This window comes from Xenopus laevis, chromosome 3L (genome assembly GCF_017654675.1).
Source record: "Xenopus laevis strain J_2021 chromosome 3L, Xenopus_laevis_v10.1, whole genome shotgun sequence".
Classification (NCBI taxonomy): domain Eukaryota; kingdom Metazoa; phylum Chordata; class Amphibia; order Anura; family Pipidae; genus Xenopus; species Xenopus laevis.
In genome coordinates this window covers 91,182,868-91,205,187 of record NC_054375.1, presented here as the reverse complement: position 1 = coordinate 91,205,187, position 22,320 = coordinate 91,182,868, and the positions used below count along the sequence as shown (strand labels likewise).

At 35.3% G+C, this 22,320-nt stretch overlaps 1 protein-coding gene across 4 annotated transcripts in view; it reads left to right on the top strand.

Moving 5' to 3' along the window:
• The window catches only part of LOC108711237 (plexin-A4), a 521,236-nt gene extending 500,019 nt beyond the window's left edge, over positions 1-21,217 (top strand). For all 4 annotated transcript variants that reach the window (XM_018252771.2, XM_018252773.2, XM_041586588.1 and 1 more), the window contains 5 exons: positions 5,909-6,099; positions 10,549-10,718; positions 14,121-14,333; positions 15,523-15,673; positions 19,498-21,217. In XM_018252771.2, the coding sequence (XP_018108260.1) occupies positions 5,909-6,099; positions 10,549-10,718; positions 14,121-14,333; positions 15,523-15,673; positions 19,498-19,593 (821 nt within the window). In that variant the 3' untranslated portion in view covers positions 19,594-21,217. The remainder of the gene's footprint in view (positions 1-5,908; positions 6,100-10,548; positions 10,719-14,120; positions 14,334-15,522; positions 15,674-19,497) is intronic.
• The last annotated feature ends 1,103 nt before the right edge of the window (positions 21,218-22,320 follow it).

Here is a 22,320-nt window from a genome sequence, read left to right as displayed (position 1 = left end):
TTCATTTACTCTCAGGGCAAGTACCATACACGGATATGAACAAGCCAAGAAGATTCATTAATATTAATTACTGAAGTGTTGCTGCAATTAATGAAAGACACGGTGACCTTTTCCAGGATATTTTCTCCTTACGCTCCTCTTTATTGTCAAATTGGGGGAAAAGGTAGAAAATGATCATTAATTTTATCATACATCAGTTGGTGTCTACATGAATATGACACTTACCTAGTAATTATAATGAAGTTTAGATACCATTAACCGTGTACTTCGAGACAACATAAGAATCATCACTATTGCTGCTGTTAATGACCATATAAAATACATCATTACACTTGGCTAAACTTTACAATAGTGCAATTAGCAATATTAATTTCATATAGCCAACTATTTCTAATGTTGCATTAATACTGATTGTGTCCCTCCATTTGGTGCAATAATGACCTCTATCTGATGGGCATATTTAGTAAGAGTCAAATTGTAAATTCGAATTTGAGGTTTTTTTATGGCCAAAACTGTCAAAGTCGACTAGGGAATTGTTAAAATTAGATTTGAGTTTTTTTAAAAACTCTAATTAGATTTTCGAGATTTATCATACTCTGGCCCTTTAAGAAAACTTCGGCTATTTGCAACCCAAAACCTGCCGAAATTGCTGTTTTATTTAATGGAAGATGTCCTGGGATCAATTTGAAGTTATTTGCAGCCTTCCTAACATTCAAGTTTTTAAAACTCGAATTGAATTTGATTCCAACTTGATTTGGGTTTTCAGGTCGATACTATTCACCCAAGTTTAGAGAATTCTATGTATTTAATAAATTTAGTTGAATTTGGTTGAATTTTGAGTTAATGGGAGTTTATGAGAGTTTTAAAAAAACTCCCATGAATCAAAATTCAGCCCTTGATAAATCTGCCATTATAATTAGAATAATAATTCTATATGTAACACTATTTTGGAACAGGGTCCTGCTACTCCCAGGAGAGAATGTGTTACATACAACTCTCTCTGCATTAGGAGAGTCCTTTCAATAGTGTTAGGGAAATAGTTTCCAAATAGATGCTTTATTGCTTCACAGTCAATGCTTCTTAAAGGGACAATTTGAATTCATAAAAACAGATTGCTTTTGAATAGTACTCAACCAATAGCTTTCTATTTTTTTTTAGCATGTGGATAAAACATATGTTTTTAAACCAATATTTTTCCCCTCTCAAGATTGTAAGCTGCTTGGTCAATGACTGATTGGCAGAATAATTTTAAAGTGTATACTTTTTATACATTTTTATACAAAACCAGCCTGTTGGGTTTATTTAATGTTTACATGATTTTCTAGTAGACTTAGGGGCAGTTTTTTTAAAGAGATAGTACTTAGATTATCGAATATTCGAACTATTTTACTTCAAATCAAATTCGAAGTAAATTCGAAGTCGTAGTATCCTATTCGATGGTCGAAGTATCCAAAAAATTACTTATGATTCCGAAATTTTTTACTTCGAAAATTCCCTCTAATTCACTTTGACCCTTGATAAATCTGCCCCTTAATGTATGAAGATCCAAATTACAGAAAGATCTGTTATCCAGTAAAACCCAGATCATGAATATTCTAGATAACAGGTCCCATACCTGTATGTATCATTTTATGGATGCAAAAGCTGGTACTGTTGGATTTTAGATCAAGATCTTATACAAGTTTTGAAGGCCTGCCATTGTTTTTATACTCAATTTTTGTGAATTCAGACCAAAGGCTCATTTAAAGGTAGTTAAGGTGATCATACTATCTCTGACACATGAGGGGGTCTGGTAGGAGGGGCTGCAAAACAGTATGGCTGCCTTTCTATTATTCCAAATTGTTCAGGTAAAGAACAAAAAGATCGTAACATAATAAAGACGTTAAGAGTTGCTTTGGCTCCTAATATTTATTAGCTGATGCCCCATGCAGATAATTAATTAAACCAGCCCAATCCCTGACTGATGTACATGGTGGTGCATGGATATAGGTCGGGATCAGCAGGCCACAATGCATACACCAATAATCATCAAAACTTTGTGCATGAATCTTGACATTAACTTGTAAATATTCAAATAATAGTTTAAAAATTGGTGCTAATGCTTTTTGTAGTGAACCTGCCAACGAACGTCCAGTAAAGTGGATTAGGGGAAAAGAGAAACAATTACACATAAGTATTCAAGTATATCTTCAGTCTCCTGCGTCAGCAATTACAAATGTGTACATGGGGTGTGGTGCATTCTGTACCTTGTGCAATATATATATATATATATATATATATATATATATATATATATATATATATATATATATATATATATATATATATATATATATATATATATATATATATATATATATATATTCCATAAGATGGCACACCATTGTAGATGTTGAGTACCCAGGTGTACGGTAAGGTAAATGTACATAGCATTCAAAAAGACCAGCAATACCGGGAGTTCACTAAACTCCCGGTGTTGCTAGTCTTTTTGAATGCTATATATATATATATATATATATATATATATATATATATGTGTTATTATGATTAACGTTATATTATTGTTATATATTGTTTACCCTTAAAGTAGTTTCAATCAATCTGTCCCTCTTTACAACAGATTTGTTTGTGTGCATCATGGACTGGTTGTAATTATTATCCAAAAGTTCTAATTTGCAGATAAACATTTTTCTGAATGGATTCTTCTGATGGATTGATTAAGAAAGAGGCAGTAATGCTGTACCCACTGATCTATATTTATCCACACAGTTTTGCCTTTACTGCCTTCAGCAAATCATTTCATTCTGTCATGCTTTATTCCCCCAAAGCATAACTATAATAAATAGCTTCAAGCCTGGAATCCATTATGTGCTCACTTTCATAAACAAATGTGTGAATGAGGATTGCATCTTTTTTCCCTTTCAACACAATCTGGAGATGAATAATACCTTTCATGTTTTTGGTATTGATCTGCAGAGTAGGAGGCCATCCGTTCCAAAATCAGCCCTAAATCATTTAGTTATCTGGAGAAAATATCTTTGTTGAGAATTATAAGCTTAAGAAATGGAAATATTCCTGGCCTTCCATGTACATATTATGTGTCCCTAGGTTGTTATAAATTACACTTTGACACACTGTACAGTTTTGTAGAATTCCATGGGATACAAATATATACTTTATAATAAAGTCTAAAAAAAAATATTTATTTAAATAAATTTGCAGGTAGGCCTGGGTTCTTATATGTGTAGTATGGATGGGGCCTGCTTGTCTGGATCGAGATATTGTTCAGTCGGTCGTCCAGTACGAAAATTTCAAGCATATTTATATAACGGAGAGTTCTACGCTCATTTAGATGACTGGTTTTCGGACTCGGCTGTGGATGAATGTTGGCTTGCTTACGCAGTCTTAACGTAACTTGTTTAGCAGCAGATTTTGATAGCGTTGATGGTGACATACCGCTATGCAGAGCTGTAGTCAGATGTGGAGAGAATACTCCGAGGTGATTAGGAGCCAGTATCTACGATGCCGTGTATTCTGTCGTGCTAACGTTTGATCGATAATACCAGTGTGTGATGAATGATCATATGCATGTCTATCTTACGCAATGTATACAAGTTCGCGTACTAGTGTTCAGGTTCATCGTCTATGGAATATTGTATTGGGCTCGGGTCATATTTCGTCACGTATGTTGATGGCTGAGGCTTACAGGCTCACTGTTTGCAACTATACTAGCTTGTTGTCAGACTGCCTGCATCATTTATTAGACCGAGCAGGTATCTAGATGCTACGTGAGACAGTTCGAGTGATCATAGGCAGTGATAGAGAGTACGTAGTCGAGAAAGTATTGAGATTATTGTAGTGCTGTGTAATTCGTACTGATGAATGGTGAAAATTGTTAGAAGTTGGATTGGTAGAGTGGGCAGTTTTAGCTCGATTTGAGGTGTTGGCACCTGGGTTGAGAGCACTATTGCATTATATGAGTCCTGTTAAGTGAAGTGTACGTGGTTATGCAAGGTTCACAAAGTGTCGACGAGGGCCTAGGTGCTCATTAGGACACGGTGTTGTATAGCTAGACGATATAGATCAGTAGTATATATGTGTGATAGCAGATCTATAGCAGTATAAGCGTCTGGCCGATATTCTCAGGCTCGTTTCGTAGCGAGGTATGTACGAGGTATGCATGGCTCATCGGTTTAATATTGGTTGCTACGCCCAGTAGCGAGCATGTGTCTTACCTTGCGTGATCTCTTACATCAGAGAGTTACATACGCAGCAGTCGCTCTATCTTACACTGATATGCTTGTGATAGCTGCCCTTTTATGATGCTTATATCTGCTGTTGTTTATCAATGTGTTCGCTCATATCTTCCTGATTATGAACTACGAGTTGTTATGCAGTGCATGTGATATTGTTCAGCGACCTTAGTAGTAGATTGAATAACTCACTGCTCACAGATCGACTGTAGAATCACTGCATTTGTGGCCAGTTATCGGTCAGCAGTCTAGACTAGTCACGACTAGTAGTCGCAGTCTTATTCCGCTCGTGAGTATATATAGCGTCATATATCCGAATCCGCTTGTGATGTACATCAGCTCCAACTGACGAGCATGTCGATTCTATACTTTCATAGCGACTGGATGCAGCGGATCACATCGCTTTGTCTGTATATCACGATAATATATAATAGCGTCATTGAGCGATGAAACTGCGTACTCGATGAATGCTCAGCAAAGTCGATGAGAGTATTTATTAAATAAAATTTGCAGGTAGGCCTGGGTTCTTATATGTGTAGACTGCAGCCAGTTTTACCCCATAGATTAACACTGGTTACAGCTTTAGAAAGCGAATAATAGAATGCCTATTCCTGTCCAGCACTAACCCATTTAAGAAACCCTTTCTGTTGTTAAGTGGTCCAAAATTCAGTCTTCACAATCACAACATAACATAATATTGATTACTTGCAGCCATATCTTAAAGATAAGGAAAGCCTTTTTTATCTGAGGGGTTTTAGGTTGATGCTCCTTTTTGGAAAATACTACACTGTCTGTGATGCCAATCTACTTTGAAGTGCTGGGATTACATGTAATGTGGATTTAAATTGATTTAGGGATTGGGCAGCTTTGATCTTGGCCATTGCATAGTGCATCAGAATTTATTCTAATCCTGTCCTGATTATGCCCTAACTGCTTCAGCATTATGAAAGGTTTGAATCAAATAATATGATAACTATGAATGAAATTGCGTCTAACGAGAGATCTTTATGCCCTTAGCAAATGCATGTAGAATTCTAGTGCTGTAATTGTAATCATAACTGCAATATAAAATCACATGAAATTAAAATGATTGCGTTTCTTTAATGTTAGAAATTTAGGCTTATTGTATCCATTAAATGTTCTGCAACATTTAATTAAAGGGATTTATGAAATAATTTTATTTCACAGAATTACATTAATGTTCTATTAAATGGCAGAGTAGAAGCGTGTAATAGCAGCATAGAAAAGAGTGGTATTTACAGTTCCTCAATGGGAAGTGCGGGGATCACAGAGGCTTTGATTAGAGACAAAGATGTATTTTCATATCCTGTAGACTTTTTTTTTCTAACCTGGTAGGAATCACAATAGTAATTCATGGGTTTTGATTCTGACATTTTTTGTGATTTATCAAATTATTATATGGAAAATGTATACTCTTATCAAAAGCAGGAAAATAAACAGGTAGTGCTTTTGGGGGAGGGGTGGCACCCTCACTTCTGCAAATCAGTGCATACATAGACTGTCCTGCACTAAAAGGGGATATATTGGGCAGGTTGAGGTACCCTAGGGCAGCACCAAACATAAATACAGCACTGCCTAAAAACACTAGTTGTTTTTACTGTTGTTTTGCAGTAACTGATTCTTTTTTTCTCCAGAGAACATGATCAAATATACTGGAAGCCCAGACAGTCTCCGTTCTCGAACTCCAATGATAACTCCAGATCTCGAGAGTGGAGTAAAGGTTTGGCATCTAGTGAAAAATCATGAACATGGAGACCAAAAGGAAGGCGACAGAGGAAGCAAAATGGTATCAGAGATCTACTTAACAAGGCTCCTAGCTACAAAGGTAAACCCTTACTAACCTTCTTTATAATAAACATTTGAGGGCCTGACAGTAAATGGCACAACCAGGCATAACTTGTGCCTGCACATGGGCAGAGTATGAATGCCACTTACTAGCTACAGAATAGGTTCTATGCATATTGATAGACTTGAGAGTCAAAGATGTTCTATTAAAGGCACAAGGTCACAGAATAACAGCAACTGTTTACTGGGACCAGGAGATGCTGTATATGAGGGGTTTCATGTTTCCTTTTTCATCTTCCAGCTTAATTAGGTGTTACAGCAATAGACATATATTATGTATGCCTTTTTCAAATAAAATCGGTCTAGTAGATGATAGGAGACAGTCTAATTACAATGACATATTTTGAAGCCTACAAAACTATACAAAATAGTCTGAACATTAAATAAATAATGAGGGACTGGAGGACAAATGTAAATTTACTGGTGAAGTGCAACTTTATTACACTTGTGTTTCCTTTTGGAGTATTGGGTGCCAAAGACAGAGCAACACTGGGACTAACCTCAGGGCACGTCGCTTCTTGTCTCTAGTGTACATGAACATGCCTTTGGATGATTGTAGCAATGGAAGCTAGGGTTTTACATTGCTTTTTCACTAAGGTTTCAATTGCTGTTCTTAGTAAGCAGCCAGGCCTCACCAACTTGAAATGCAATTGCAAGCTGTTTTGGGTAGGGCCCTCTTTACCTCTTGTGTTGGTTATTGGTTGTTTTTGTATCTTTAAAATGTAAAAAAAATTAAAAATAGTAATTTTAGAAAGATTAATTTGTATACATATTTAAAGTATGTGATTTCGCAAACGCTGTGTATCAGATTTGTTGCCAGCAGTTTCAATAATCTGCTGTATATTTTGGAATATGATACTGAAATACGATTGATATGAATAACCCATCCATGCAATAACCAGTCTGAATTGGGAAAGCAGACAGATAAGTAACAGCTATATATTGGGAAAATGATCTGTGTACTACCCCATACATCTCATCCGGACAGCTCTATATCTTTTCATTTCTTAAATAGATGACAGCTCCATAACTTCTCATTTCTAAAATGGCTGAAACTGTATATCAATCAGCCGAGCCCGTCACATTATTATATATATTTGTTGATATGAAACAAATGTTTAAAATAATTCTTTGTGATACCTTTTACATGGATGTGACAGTGTAGCATAAATGAGTAGCAAGGGTGAGCAGGTTCTATTGAAAGTATGGTTGCAAATACTTAGTGTTTACTATTTCATTTATACAGCTTTTTGTAACCATATATTTATTTCAAGTAGTAAGCCAAAAATCAGAAGCCACTATATGGTGATTTGGATATTTTTGAAATGGGTGGACATCTTTGTCTGTGGGTGACCACACTCCCATTATGAGTGATCTATCTATATTTTATTTGAATTACATTTTTTTCAAGCGATTGCTTAGTTGCTGGAGGTGTAACTAGATTTTAATGGGGCCCACAGCAAATTTAAGGCTCCAAAAATATTAGTAAGTAAAAATATTCTACACCAAGATATATTTAAACTATTTGTTCATTAGGGCCCTGTTGGGCCCCCTGCAACCAACCACAGGGTCCATATCGCTTTGTAAAAAATGTGCAAAGCCCATTTAGTGCCCTTGTGGGTGCGATACTTGTTGGGCGAATGAAGATGCAAATATACTTTTTTAACTTTGACAAATATATATATTTTTTTAAATAAAATATTTTGGTTCTGTGGAATTGTTTGATTGCCGGACAGTAGGGATGGACGAATTTGACCCGTTTCATTTCGCCACAAATTCGCCGCCGGCGAAACGTCGCTGACGACCATTAAAGTCTATGGGCGTCAAAAAATTCTTGACGCACGGTGACATTTTTTGACGTGCGTCTATTTTTTTTGCACCCAGCCTTACAAGTCTATTGGCGTCATTTGCGCGGCGAAACAAGGCGAAAAAATTCGCCCGTCCCTACCGGACAGCTCTATTCTTTTTCCGAATGCCATAGTAAAAAAATCACCAAATGCATTATCAATGGGCATCTTTTCGTGCAACAATTTTCCAAACCGTACAACATTTATTAAAATCACACAACATTTTTTTTTACTATTCAATAAAGTTTATGGGCATTTTATTTCTTGCCGCAATATGTTGCTTATCCCTAGCACTGCTCAGTGACAAATGTGTTCTTATTTAAATATTCTGCACGTACTTTTACCCTGGAGCGTATGTATGTATGTATCTGCATATTAGATTTTTCTATTTTAGCATGAAAGCAGCTTTTGTTATAAGTTTCTATAGGCATTTTTATCATTTGACAGTTTTCTGTTAAGCAGTTAATGTTTCTTGTACAATCAGCCCAGGAAGCCTGAGAAGCCAAGTTGAAATGAGATTTATTTTTACATGTTATGCCCCCTAATGTATTTAAATGCTACTCTTGTGCATGCTACTTGCTCAACAGTATGCAAAAGGGATTCATGAAGTGCAGGTGTTTGTGGCCTAGAATATTCATGTTCCTGAGACTTGCATAACACAAGCAGGTGTTGTCAAAATCCAAATTTAATTAAATTCATTCCTTCAATGTACCCAACACCTTTCATCTTTATAATACAGGTTTGTTACCATTATATATACTTTATTTAGTAGTGTTATTTAATTTATTATTTTTCCAATTACAACCTTCTGAAGAACAGATGCTTATGCTGTAAGCCTAATAGTAAAGATTTAGTTGGATCATATACAGTACTAATGTCATTTGACTTTTCATTTTATACTTTAAAACTCTTGCCAGAACAGATGCTTGAAGTGTACAAAAAACAACCATATATAGATTAAAAAGATATAAATTGCAAATAGTTTCATTAACTATAACATACAGGTATATAATATTTTCAGCAATGTATGTATTATTTGCATGCCCGTATCAGCTATTAAACTACTGTTTAAATGAAAGCCCTTTAAGCATACCAGAATCATAAAGTGGCCACTTTTTAAATGAAATAAAGTGTTAAAAAACATTTCATTGGTCGTTAGTGTAAAGCAGAAACATAGAAATGCTAATATGAGTGCAAAGCTTTATTAGTCCAGTTTGTTTGTTGCAATATTTTATGGTTGTATGTAATTGGCTGCCACTTTATAAATAAATCATGCTAATGTAGCCAATGGGACACTATGATTGGTACAGCAAGGATGGTGAGGGTGGATATGACAGGAGCAATGGTTGGTCATAAAAGGCACAGGCCAGCTTTTTCAGATAATGCAGTATAAGGACATGGCCTGTTCTATGGTATCATTGGGGATATAGCAAGATAAATTTGGTTGAACAAGATCTGGCAAAGCAGCATGCACCAAGGCTTTAAGGTCCCTATGAGCACAATTCTACAAAAAGACACTTGTAGTCTTGTGTAGTAAGCACAATTGAACAAACCCTGTTAGAGTGTAGTATCCCTTTAAAGATGAAGAAACAGGGGTTTATTGTTTTTGTAAGTTCAGTAAGTACTTTTTCAGGAGAATGAACTACAGATATGGGATGTGTTATACGGAAACCCATTATCCAGAAAGCTCCAAATTACAGAAAGGCTGTCTCCCATAGACTCCATTGTATCCAAATAATCCAAATTTTTAAAAATAATTTTCTTTTTCTCTAATAATTGATTCTTATTGGAAGCAAAATCAGCCTATTAGGTATTTTAATATTTACATGATTTTCTAGTAAACCTAAAGGAACTGTAACATCAAATTTGTCTAATAATTAATTCCCCCCTGCCCCCCAAATGCTATATAATCATAGGTAAGGCTTACTTACCCTTAGATTGTTTCAAATCTTCAGCTGGAATTTGACTTTAAAAGTGCCCCATAGGAGAAAGGCAATGTGCACTGAACCAGCAGTCAGCTTTGCACCAATGACCTAAAGCACCAAAGTTTTTTTTTTTAGCATCTGCAGCTTAAATATATGCTCACATCATTACCTCCAAAGCTGTCGGAGGAATAGGAACATAAATTTAAACTGCAGACACTGAAAAACGCTTAGGTGCTTTAGGTTATTGGTAGGAAGCTGACTTCTGGTTCAGTGCACAACCTGCCGTTGACTTTTCACCTTTCTCCTATGGGCCACTTTTAATGTCAAATTCAAGCTGAATATTTGAAACAATCTAAGTAGAAGTAAGCCTTCAAGCTACCTATGCCTTTTTGCCTTTCTCCTATGGGGCACTTTGAAAGTCAAATTCAAGCTGAAGATTTAAAAAAAAAACAAAAACCAAGGGGAAGTAAGCCTTACCTATCATTATAGCTATTTTGGGAGGTATTTAAAAAATGTGGTGTTACTGGTCCTTTAAGGCATGAAGATCCAAATTATAGAAAGATCCCTTAGCCAGAAAACCCCAGGTCCTAAACCAGTACAATGAATCTTCTACAATGTTTCTTCATTACATAAAATATGACATTTCTATTTCTACAGGGAACCTTACAGAAATTTGTGGATGATCTGTTTGAAACAATATTTAGCACAGCACATCGTGGAAGTGCTCTTCCTCTCGCAATCAAGTATATGTTTGACTTCCTAGACGAACAGGCGGACAAGCATGGTATTCATGATCCTCATGTGAGGCACACTTGGAAAAGTAATTGGTAAGTAGCCACCTAAGTTATGTTACTTGTGCCACACAACTCACCAAAAAGTAAAAAAAAAAAAATAATGTACCCCCTGTTAAAAATGTAAGGATATCAGAAGTTACCAGAGAGTTCAATGACCCATATAAAAGTGTCCTTCTTGTGGCATTGGAATTGTCATTGAGTGCTAATTCTGGCCAATTGGACATGGGGGGGGGTGTTGGATAAGAGTTTAAGTAAAAACTGTGGATAAATAATTGGTCTATAAACAACATGGATACTAGTCAGATGAATGGCTTACTTATACAAATAGGAAGCAGTGACATTCTTCCTCTACCCAGAGGGTATGTATACAGTTGCAAAGTCCTTGCAATATTATATTTCTGAATGAAATGCAGGGAAATTAAGTGATTTGTTGAAAGGAAGTCAAACTTAATTTAACTGACTTTGGCTTTATCATCATTTGGGATGGTACAGTAACCTGAAAACACATTTGTGGAGCAGTTTATGGATACGGGTTACGTATCAGACTCAGCTGGGTGATTACTATTGAGCATTCAGTTATACATGATCTACCCTGATCATTTTCTGTCTTGCAATATGAGAAATTATGTGAAGTGGTTTAGACATCCACCTTCAAAAGTGATTGAAGATGTCAACATAAATTTCCTTGTGCTAGCAGCTTCAGTGAAGTCAGCATGGCAGGCTCATTGATGATGAGGTCTGTAAGAAGTGACTCAAAGTTAATTTAATCTGATTGCAAGGAGATCATTTCTTCATTTCCTCTCCCCCTCCTCCCACCTTCTTTTTTTAAATAATCCTCCTGCTCATTTAGCCTGAGTGGCTGCAATCAGCTTGAGATTAAAAGCGCAGATAATGTTAATAACATGCTAATGCTTCATTAGTCAAGACACTTATTGGTGCCCAGGCTGTGTGGATGTGTCACTGCTTTGTACTGATCTAGCTCCGTGTCACAGGAGACTGGAAGACCCATTCTACTCTGTTATTTGTGGTTCTAATATCTTACATTTTACATGACAGGACATGTTTTGGATCCTTTTGATGGCCCTTGAAAACAAGTGTTGGTATACATTCATTTAGTGTAAAGCAATAAGAAAGTAGGATCCATCTAATTAGAAGTAGACTGCAGTTGCCATATTTTCAGCATGGGTAATTGAAGTTGCACAGCATATGTTCCATTTGCTTGACCTTCGTGACATGGCCCTGTCCTGGTTCTCTTTTTACCTCACTAATCATTCCTTCAGTGTCTCCTACAATGAAGTATCACCTTCTCCACTACCTCTTTCTGTTGGGGTTCCTTAGGGCTTTGTCCTGGGCCCCTTATTATTTTCTCTCTATACTTCCTCCCTCGACAAGCTAAGCAACTCATATCTTTTCCAATACCACCTCTATGCTGACGACACTCAGATTCATCTCTTCTCTCCTCAGCTCAACCCAGAGCTTTTAACTCGGGTCTCCTCCTGCCTGTCCGCTATCTCTACTTGGATGTCACAAAGCTACCTTAAATTAAACCTGGTTCTCTTTCCATCAACACACATTCGCAACATCCCAGTATCTATCACAATGAACAATTCCACTATCACACCATCTCTCCAGGCCCAGTGCCTTTGGGTTATCCTAGATTCTACCCTGCCCTTCACTCCTCATATCCAGCCACTTATTAAATCATGTCACTTTCACCAAAGGAACATATAAAAAATATGATCATTTATCACCCAAGATGCCGCCAAAATTCTTATTTACTCTCTCATCATATCACGTCTAGCATACTGTAACTCTCTTTTAATTGGCCTTCCCCACCAGAGACTGTCACCTCTCCAGTCCATAATGAACTCTGCCACAAGGTTTATACACCTCAGCAACCACTCTGACAATCCCTGCACTGACTTCCATACCTTTTAGAATAAAACTCAAACTAATGACCCTGACATTCAAAGCACTTCATAACTCTGCCCCCACCCTACATCTCTGTATATGCTACATCTCTCACCTGCTTGTTTCTGTTCTTGCCCATTCCCACACCTTGTCTCTCATTCCCTTCCCCTTTAGATTGTAATTTCTATTGCACACATTTTATACCGGTACTGGTCGTTATGTACTCTGTATGTTCTATGTATGCAATTCATGTGCTTTCTCTGTATAAACATTTATTTTACGGTGCTGTGCAATATGTTGGCACTCTAAAAATACATGTTAATAATAATAATTAAAATATATTCTGTATGTTTTTCCATGTTTATTTTTAAATAAACAGATAAGAGAAAATAACATATATTTGGAGGTAATGCATTAAAGGCTGCACACCAGAAATGTGGTGGGCCACTAAGGGGCATATTTTCATAGCATGCAAATAAAGCTCACAGTTAAACCCTCATTACACATTTAACAGGTTTGCAGGTCATTTTACAAATCCCATGAAGAAATCAGGAATTGTTAAGTAATTATTGCTTAATTCAGAAAACAATATTATTGAAAGTTAAAAAATCTTACCATATAACATTTCCACTAGGTAGTAGCCCTAGTTTAAACCAAAATTAAGTATTTTAACACATTAAATGAAGATTGGCCACAATCCAAAGAAGAAGCTCAGTTGCTCCATCACAATGGGGGGATTTACACCTGGGCTAGGCAGTAACCCATGGTAAACAAACCTTTTCTTGTCATTGATTTACCATAGCTGACTGAAAAAAAGGATAATCACCAATTGGTTGCTATGGATTACTTCCCAAGTGGAGATTTACCGAGTGTTCATAAATGAGCACCACATAAGAGCTTCTAAAGCTTTTTAAAGCCCCAATTTGCAGCATGATCTATTTTTATTAGTTTTTATTATAAACTGTATAACTACTACCTTACTAAATATCCAAGGCTAAAGATATTCAGTTATGAGATCCTTTATCTGGAAACCTATTATACAGAAAGTTTTAAATTATGGAAAGACCATCTCCTATAGAGTCATTTTATAAGCAAATAATTAAAATTTTTAGAAATCATTTAATTTATCTCTGTAATAAAACAGTACCTTGTACTTGATTTCAACAGAACTGAATGAATCCATATTATTAACAAAAAAAACCTATTGGGTCTATTTAATGATTTTTAGCAGACAGTAAGGTATGGTGATTCGAATTTCCGAAAGATCCCTTATCCTTAACCCCAGGTCCTCAACATTCGGTATAATAGATTCCATCCCTTCATCACCATCATTGTAACGATAGTACAAATGCCAATTTCACACCCACAAACTAGTACCATAACAATTTTCAGCTGCAAGATGTTTTAGAATTTGATGGGTTTACAGACACAGAAGGAACATAATGTCATTTTCTCAGGTATATTCTCTAATTTCCAGTATTCTCTATAATTGCATAATATATTGTCATGTTCTATCTTCCACAGTTTACCACTGAGATTTTGGGTGAATGTCATAAAAAATCCCCAGTTTGTCTTTGACATACATAAAAATAGTATTACGGATGCCTGCCTTTCTGTGGTAGCACAAACTTTCATGGACTCATGCTCAACCTCAGAACACCGTTTAGGAAAAGACTCCCCTTCCAACAAACTTCTATATGCCAAGGACATTCCCAGTTATAAGAACTGGGTAGAAAGGTAAGCAATCCTTCCAAAATATGGATGCATATTTCAAACAGGCATGCTTAACCTGTGAAATCTTTAGATGTAGTAGAAGCCTAAAAGTTGACCATGGTGTGCTCAATGAGGTGTACCTGAGAAATATATGGAGGGACACTTACTGGAGATCATTTCTGACGTTTATTAGGCATGCAGAGTAACGCTGTTACTTGGGATAACAATTGTGCCAGTGTCCACTATTTAAAAATTATGTTAAATCCCCCAACACAGCAGGTGTCAGAGATGTTTATAGAACACCTGTCAGCTATTTTAGTCTATTACTCTTTTAATCCTAATTATAAAATCATGTATAATGTTGTAGCTTTTCCTCACCACACGGAATGTCAGAATGAAGGAATAAAATATGTAAATGACTAAGTCTAATTAACTAGTTGACAGAAGAGCACAGATGCGTATGACAGTGACTGATTTCTTTCCCTATCCAATGTCCGCTCTTACTGGAACTTTTTATGCAATGAAGGACACAGAACCACAAAAGATTAAGTTGTTCGGTCAACACTGTGTAAGGCGGGTCACAGTCTTACAGTGTTCAGCTTATTTAAAGGGGTACTGTTGTAAAAAAAAAAAAAAAAAATTATCTTGTCCTGCAAGAAAAAGTAATACTATGAAAAGTAGAGCAATTGTGGAAAAAATATTTTAGTGCTGGAAAAATGGACACTTTTGATGCTTGCATGGCTAAATTTCCTGGCACTTATTGCTATTTCAATTTTCTTTCTGGCAAACTACATAAGCCATATTATATTTATATCCACAGTACTTGTTCTGGTTTTCTTTTATACCAGTTATTAGCAACTGGATGGCAATAAAAAGCAGAATTAAGAAACTTGTTTACTGGGTTTATGTGTCTGAGGTCAGGCAAACAAGTCTTGAATGTAGAGAGTTATTGGCCCTACTATTGTTTTGTTTTTCAAACACTGAACCAGCCAAGTTATGATTTGAAGCTGTAGTGTCTGTTTGATAAAATATGTTGATTATAAGTGTTATTTGCCATACAATAAATACTATAGCCATACTTCTTGGGAGTATTGCAAAGATGTATTCCATATCAAGATGCTATACTTATCTTCCATTTAGTCTATTTCCTTTTATGTTATTTCTATGTATTTTATCATTATTGCTAATTTATAGTAATATGTTCCATCTGTAGGTACTATTCTGATATTGCCAAAATGCCGGCTATAAGTGACCAAGATATGAACGCTTATTTGGCTGAGCAGTCTCGTATGCACATGAATGAATTCAACACCATGAGTGCACTCTCAGAGATATACTCGTATGTTGGAAAATATAGTGAAGAGGTAAGATATTGAATTGGTAGTACAACACACTCTTAATTATCTTTTTATTTGGTGCTGGATGTAGCCTTAATTTTTTTTTTGCATAAAGATGTATTGGATATTATTTAATGGTTAAAACTTGTTTAAGAACCTTAAATATTCGGTGCTGTTTTATTATAATCACCTGCTGTTACTTGAATCACTGCAGAGATTCATCACATATGGTTGACATGATGAGACTTACTGACTTTGGTGCATCAGTGTAGTGGCAACATAGAAGATATTCAAATGTATATTTTTCTAAGTTAGAAAAATCAAAGCAAAGATCTGATAGGTTGTTCTGGAAAACTACATTGCAGTTTAGTGCCTTTTTGTTTGGAATTGTGTTTAATTATTTAATCTGTGTTCATATCAAGCCCCTTATGTATATTAAAATTGAGGGATATATACAGTTAGGCCCATAAATCTTTGGACAGAGACAACTTGTTTTCTAATTTTGGTTCTGTACATTACCACAATGAATTTTAAATGAAACAACTCTCAGCTGTAATTCAGTGGGTTGAACAAAAAGATTGCATAAAAATGTGAGAAACTACATGTTTTGCTTGTTAAGTCACTGGTCGCTAGGCTCATGACCATTTCACGCGTCTGCCTCGGATTTGTGTCTCACCTAGTAGTTGCCTATTGTACTCATATATACAGCAGTTTTCAGCTGCCGTTGATCACTTCTAAAAAAATACTTTAATGAGATACTTCCACTAAGCTGTACATTTATGATGTTTACATATTCTCATTTAAAAATAATGCAAGAGCTATGTGTATCCAATAACTATAGATAATTATGCAATGTAAAATGCGATCTCATTCACTTAAGTATATTTTATTGCAAATACACTTACTAAATTATAAATCAAACAAAGCCGTTATTCTAGAGTTGTTTCTTTATGTAATTAAGAAAAAAGAAACTCAGACTAGAGATGACTGAGCTTAATACATGCAGATCATGATGGGAGTTTGTTTAAACAGCATCGAATAAGAACATTACACGTTTTTGTCCTGGTGACCCACAATTAAGGTGATGTAATATGTTTTTATAAATTAGGCAACAAACTAAAGTCGAGTTGTTCCTTACATTTCTGTATAGAGTCTAAAAAAAGAGACAGGCTTATGAAATGCTGCCAGTTATGTGATGAGCAAAGCATTGCCAAGTGACAGATAACATCTGGGGAGACAGAGATATCAACATAGAAATGAAGGAAACATATGGAGCTTGTTTAGAAATATGTTTATGGAGAGATACTAAAATGCATATTGAATGTGTATTGGTAATGACCCTCTGGGTACCGAGTGACTCATACAATGCTGTGATTCTTCATAAAATTAGCAAAGTCAAATCTTAGTTTTAGCCCTAAAGTGTTAAACAGCTTTTGTGTCTCAATGCCCAGACTACCTTAAATCTAGCAGAATATTCTTCACTCTATTTAATATTATACTAAAATGAATTAGCTGCTTCAGTAAAGTAGGTAATAGCAGAACTTTCACTGAATTCTGTTCAAAAACATCCTGTAAATTTCTCAGGCATTTTCATACAAATTCATGGTGGGCAGACATTGTCTAAAGTTTGACAACTGTCAAATTCTGGGTTACTAGATTGTGATTTGTTGGGAACATGTCATATTGTGCAGTAATCAATGTTTAATTTACTAAACCAACAAATTTACTAAACCAACTACAGGTTTTAGGCTGAAGGTCGAGGGTAGATCTACATTTATATTGCCTGACGGGTTTGTGAAGAGGTAATCAGGAAATGTAGTGCCAGTTTAAAGAGTATATGCTTCTGCTTAATGCCAGTCATACCTCATTAAAAAGTTTGATGGTGTAATATATAATAGCTGCTTTTGCTACTAGTAACCCAAAGCAACCACGTAGATTTTCTGGCAGATGTTTGAGGCTATAGGTGGCTAGACCTGGGAAAACCTTGCACCTTACTCTGTATAAATCACGGCCATAATTTCAAATTAAACTATTGAGGGATCCTGAGCAGCCACAAGTTAACTCTCTCAGTTTGCCAGCATTACAGTGGATTGGTTTGTGGACTAGAAAGGGGGGGGGGAGATATTTATAATATACATATCATTTTTTTTTTTAAGTCATATTGTTTGCTTGAACTAGTAATTGGTCTAGTAGACTCATAAGTACCCTGTGCCATTCCCATGAAAATATATTTTCTATACCTTACAATACATTTAACTAATACAATAATAAGAATCATGTTTTCTAGGCATTGATTCATGAATAATAATTATAATAATAATAATAATAATAATAATAATTGAATTTTACCATGTGTATGCATTCAACAGGTTAAACTTCAAAAGAATATAACGCTTACACAACAAATACCTTGCCATTTTTAGAATACAGGTATGGGATCCATTATCGGGAAACCCATTATCCAGAAAGCTCAGAATTACGGCATGGCCATCTCACATAGACTCCATTAGAACTCAAATGTTTAAAAAATGATTTCCCTTTTCTCTGTAATAATAAAACAGTACCTTGTACTTGATCCCAACTAAGATATAATTAATCGAAGCAAAACCAGCCTATTGGGTTTATTTAAAATGAAATTATTTTTAAGTAAACAAAGTATGGAGATCCAAATTACAGAAAGATCCCTTATGCTGAATACCATGGGTCCCAAGCATTAAAGCTGCAATGTGAAAAAAATCATGGCTTTGCATAAAATTGTTCTCCTTTGTGTAAATGTAATATAGCATTTGCAAACCTGAAAATTAACTATCAACCCCATTGAGTAGTGAATAAAATACTGTGAATGTTGTCGTTGTTCCAATGTGGAGTGCATGCAATAAAACTTCTTGCTAAAATCGTTTTTTTGCAACAGCTGCTTTAAATTCAAACCAAAAAAATATTTTCACATTGTGAATATTTCTCCATTACTTAAGAATTACAAAATAAATAGCAATATTTGCTTTTACTGTTGCATTAAAGTGAGCAACAAATGATATACTGCACCGAATGATTGTAAACTGCATATGTCCAGATTTGGATGAATGCCACAAGCTCTAAGTTTCATGCATACAGTACCAGCCAAATCAAGTTGTCCATTTTTGTAAACCAGTGCCATCATAATCTACTTACTTGCTTCTGCCTTTTCACAAATGTAAAGTTAATTTCATTAGTGTGGTGTTTAGTTGTGAGACTGCATCACTATTTATACACCCCTGCTTTCTGCTTTGTTTACCACACGATGCTGACCTTTTCTCTTTTGCTTAAATGTACAAAACTGCAATGATAATGATACAGACAATGAACATATGGATGCAGATGGTCGATAATTACAACATATAATACATGCATTTATGATAAATTGTAGCACCACATCTACATTTCATCATCCACGTGTTAGTATATGTAGAGATGAGCAAAGCTGCTTGAAAATGTTTAAATGAGTTTTCCTACAAGGTATAATTTGAAATAGATCATTCTTTGCAAGAATTACTTTAATTAGATTCACAGGGTCTTTGTGAATAATGTAATTGCAAACATACATGCTGTACCTAGTGTAATTTTGAATGTATATTGTGTAGCATCACTGCATGATAAGAGAAATAGTGGGGAAACTAAGCTTGATTAAGCAGTATGGTTTAGAACTGCATGTATTCTTGCACAAATGAATTTGCCTCTAGTACCGTTTAAGTAAACTTGGGAGCACATGGAAATTACGCTCTGTCTTTCATATTTGTTTAACCAAATACTGAATATTTTATGGTAATTAAAGCTTATTCAAGTGTCTTGAATATTTTTTACATTTTCTCTTGCAGATTTTGACAGCACTTGATCAAGATGACCAAGCTGGGAAGCAAAAACTTGCCTACAAACTAGAACAAGTTATTGCCCTGATGAGTATAGACAGCTGAAAACTATCTTTCCAGGTTCTCCTGGGAGAGATAAACCAAGCCGTGCCTCAGTCAAGATCATCACCTTACCAAGTGCAAGTTTCGATTAGCTGGATGCAGAGCCTCCTACTCTGCGTCCTCTTCTTCCCTCTATGAACCTTGTGGATTCAACAATAAATCCTTTGGATTAAAGGAGGACATTCAGTTGGACTACCTTTGGGAAACAAAGACTTTCTAGTTAAGACTACTGCTCTCAGAGAAATGATCACATTATCAGTATGGGAAACTAGTAGGTCTTATCTGCTGTGCTGCTTTTAGCCTCCTTCTTACAGTAAACTGGTAGGGGTGGCTTATGAACCCAGTATTATTGTATTGTAACACATTCAAATTAAAAATGAATAGCTTCTTTGGCAGAACAAGGCATTTTTGATAACCAAATCGAATTACTTCAAAATCTGTCTTTGTGAAACAATGGATTATCGTTGAGCATGAATATAAGACCATGTAAAATCTTTCTTGAAATCTCTCAGAGGCAGTTAGGAGTAAGAGGTTACATTTTTTGTATTGTTGTATTTTTTTTCATGTCTTTGTTTTTAATTATTTTAGTAATTATCAGCAAAAAAATAAGTAAAATGTGGTGTGTTCCCAGTGAGACAGATATTCTGCTCAAATCCCCATCGTATGGCAAAGGTGATGCATATTATTAAACAAAAGGAACTTATAAATTAAAAGGTTACCATTTGAGAAGATCTGCTAATGGATACTTGGAAGAATATTAGGATCTTATTTAAGGAACCTCCAATGTTCTTCAGTGTTTATGACAGAACAAAAAGAGCATTGTTTTGGAACATTACATCTGCTGAAATGGAAACCCAAATTCAAAGCCAAGAAAGTCTTTCCTGTCTTGGTGGATGCCCCAAAGTGAAAAGTTACACTATGACACCAAAACTCCTACGTCACAATATGTAAGAGAGCTTGGAAAATGATTTGAAGTTACTTAATTGGTTCACCTTAAAGTCTGATAAAAGCAAAGGCCTGTGATTGAAAACTAAACTTGTGGCATGTCATTGAGTAACTATCTTTTAAGCATTTTGGGTCTATTATCATGAAGTGCACAACTTGGACAAATAAATGAATGATTAAAGCTTAAATTTGAGAATAACTAGTGTCTGCATAAAACCCTGTAAGTTTTCATATATCCAAAAGACAGCAGTTCTCAAGGTTTTGGAATATTAAAATCGGAAATCGGACTTGCATTTTGTAGCTGACGCATGGAAAAAGGAGCACAACATAACAGCAAAAAAGAAACATTAATACAGCACAATTTTATTTGGATATCCAGATGGAAGGATATATCCTGGCACCTGCTGACAAATAGTAACAATAAGAGCTGACTTTTTGGAAAAACTGCCACAAGACTTTTAAAACCAAGCATAATACTTTTTAAGGTAGCATTTCAACCACGCATTTTTCTTTCTAAACTTGCAAAATCGACACGTCAGTATTTTAATGACAAACACGTTAACTCCATGTGTTAATGGAACAAATGCAAAGCATACACAATTACTCGTTTCTCAAGAACACACAAATGATGCGCTTCAAGTTTTCAATATATTTAATATGTCATTGGCAACTCCAAGAAAAAGAAAAAAATCTAAAAGCAACAACTCTTCATTCAATCACCATCAAAATTGGAATATGAACACATGGGAAATCTTTACAAACAGCCAATGCTTTACACATTTTTGTTCAAAGCACTTAAGCCCCATATGCACCTTATTTGAATGCATTATTAGTTGAAATTAGCAAATTGTTTTGGAACTCTTTGGAATGATTAACAACTATAGTGAGTAATGAAGAAGGAGGAGAGGTAAAATAATGAGAACAATCAAAGAATTGTAGGCAAAACCAAAGTTCATGGTGGCACTGCTGTGCCCTAGTATAAATGCATTCTTCTTATTCATATCTGGGTAAATGTCATTAGGAACATCCAGCAATGTGCAACCTATATTCACTTTAAGATGTCACACTTTACATATAAGTAGTATATAGGATTTGCAAAGTTGTACAACGGATGATATTGGGCAGCCCATAGTGCTATATGGTCAATATTAATTTCATGGTTGTATGGTAAATTATTAGCAAAAAAATAAACACAATTTTAAATATTTGATGACCTAGCAAAAGTAAAAAGTTGGTGTAGGAAGTATAATTTCTATGTGAACCATTGTGAGCATTAACTCTGAGCTCTTTGTCTTGAAATCTGCCAGAGTTGTGCTGTGAATGTGTAGGATCTTTGCCCAAAAGTTCCAATTATAACATGGCTTTCAGATGATTTTTTATTGAAAATAACGCATGGTAATACTATTAGATCTGAGCAAACACTAAAGCCTTGCTGATGTGGATGTGTTCCCGGTTTCTATTCTTTTTCCCCTTTTTCTTTTTTGTATGTTCTTATTTAGCTTTTTTGTCTGCCTGAAAGCATAAATCTGAGTGGTTTGTCATGTGACTATAATCTATGTCAAGGTGGAATCTTTATCAAAGACTTATGATAGGACATGTTTAAGAAACTCACTATACATTGCAATTCCATGTAAAAAAATTCCATGTAAAGAACCCAGTAACCCATTGCCTTTAATGATACAGTTACAACTAGAAGGCCACTAAGGTCTGCAACGGTGGAGGTCCTAATTTTAAGCTGCATTTAAAGAATTAAAATTATTTGACTTATTTTCCCTTTTATGGACC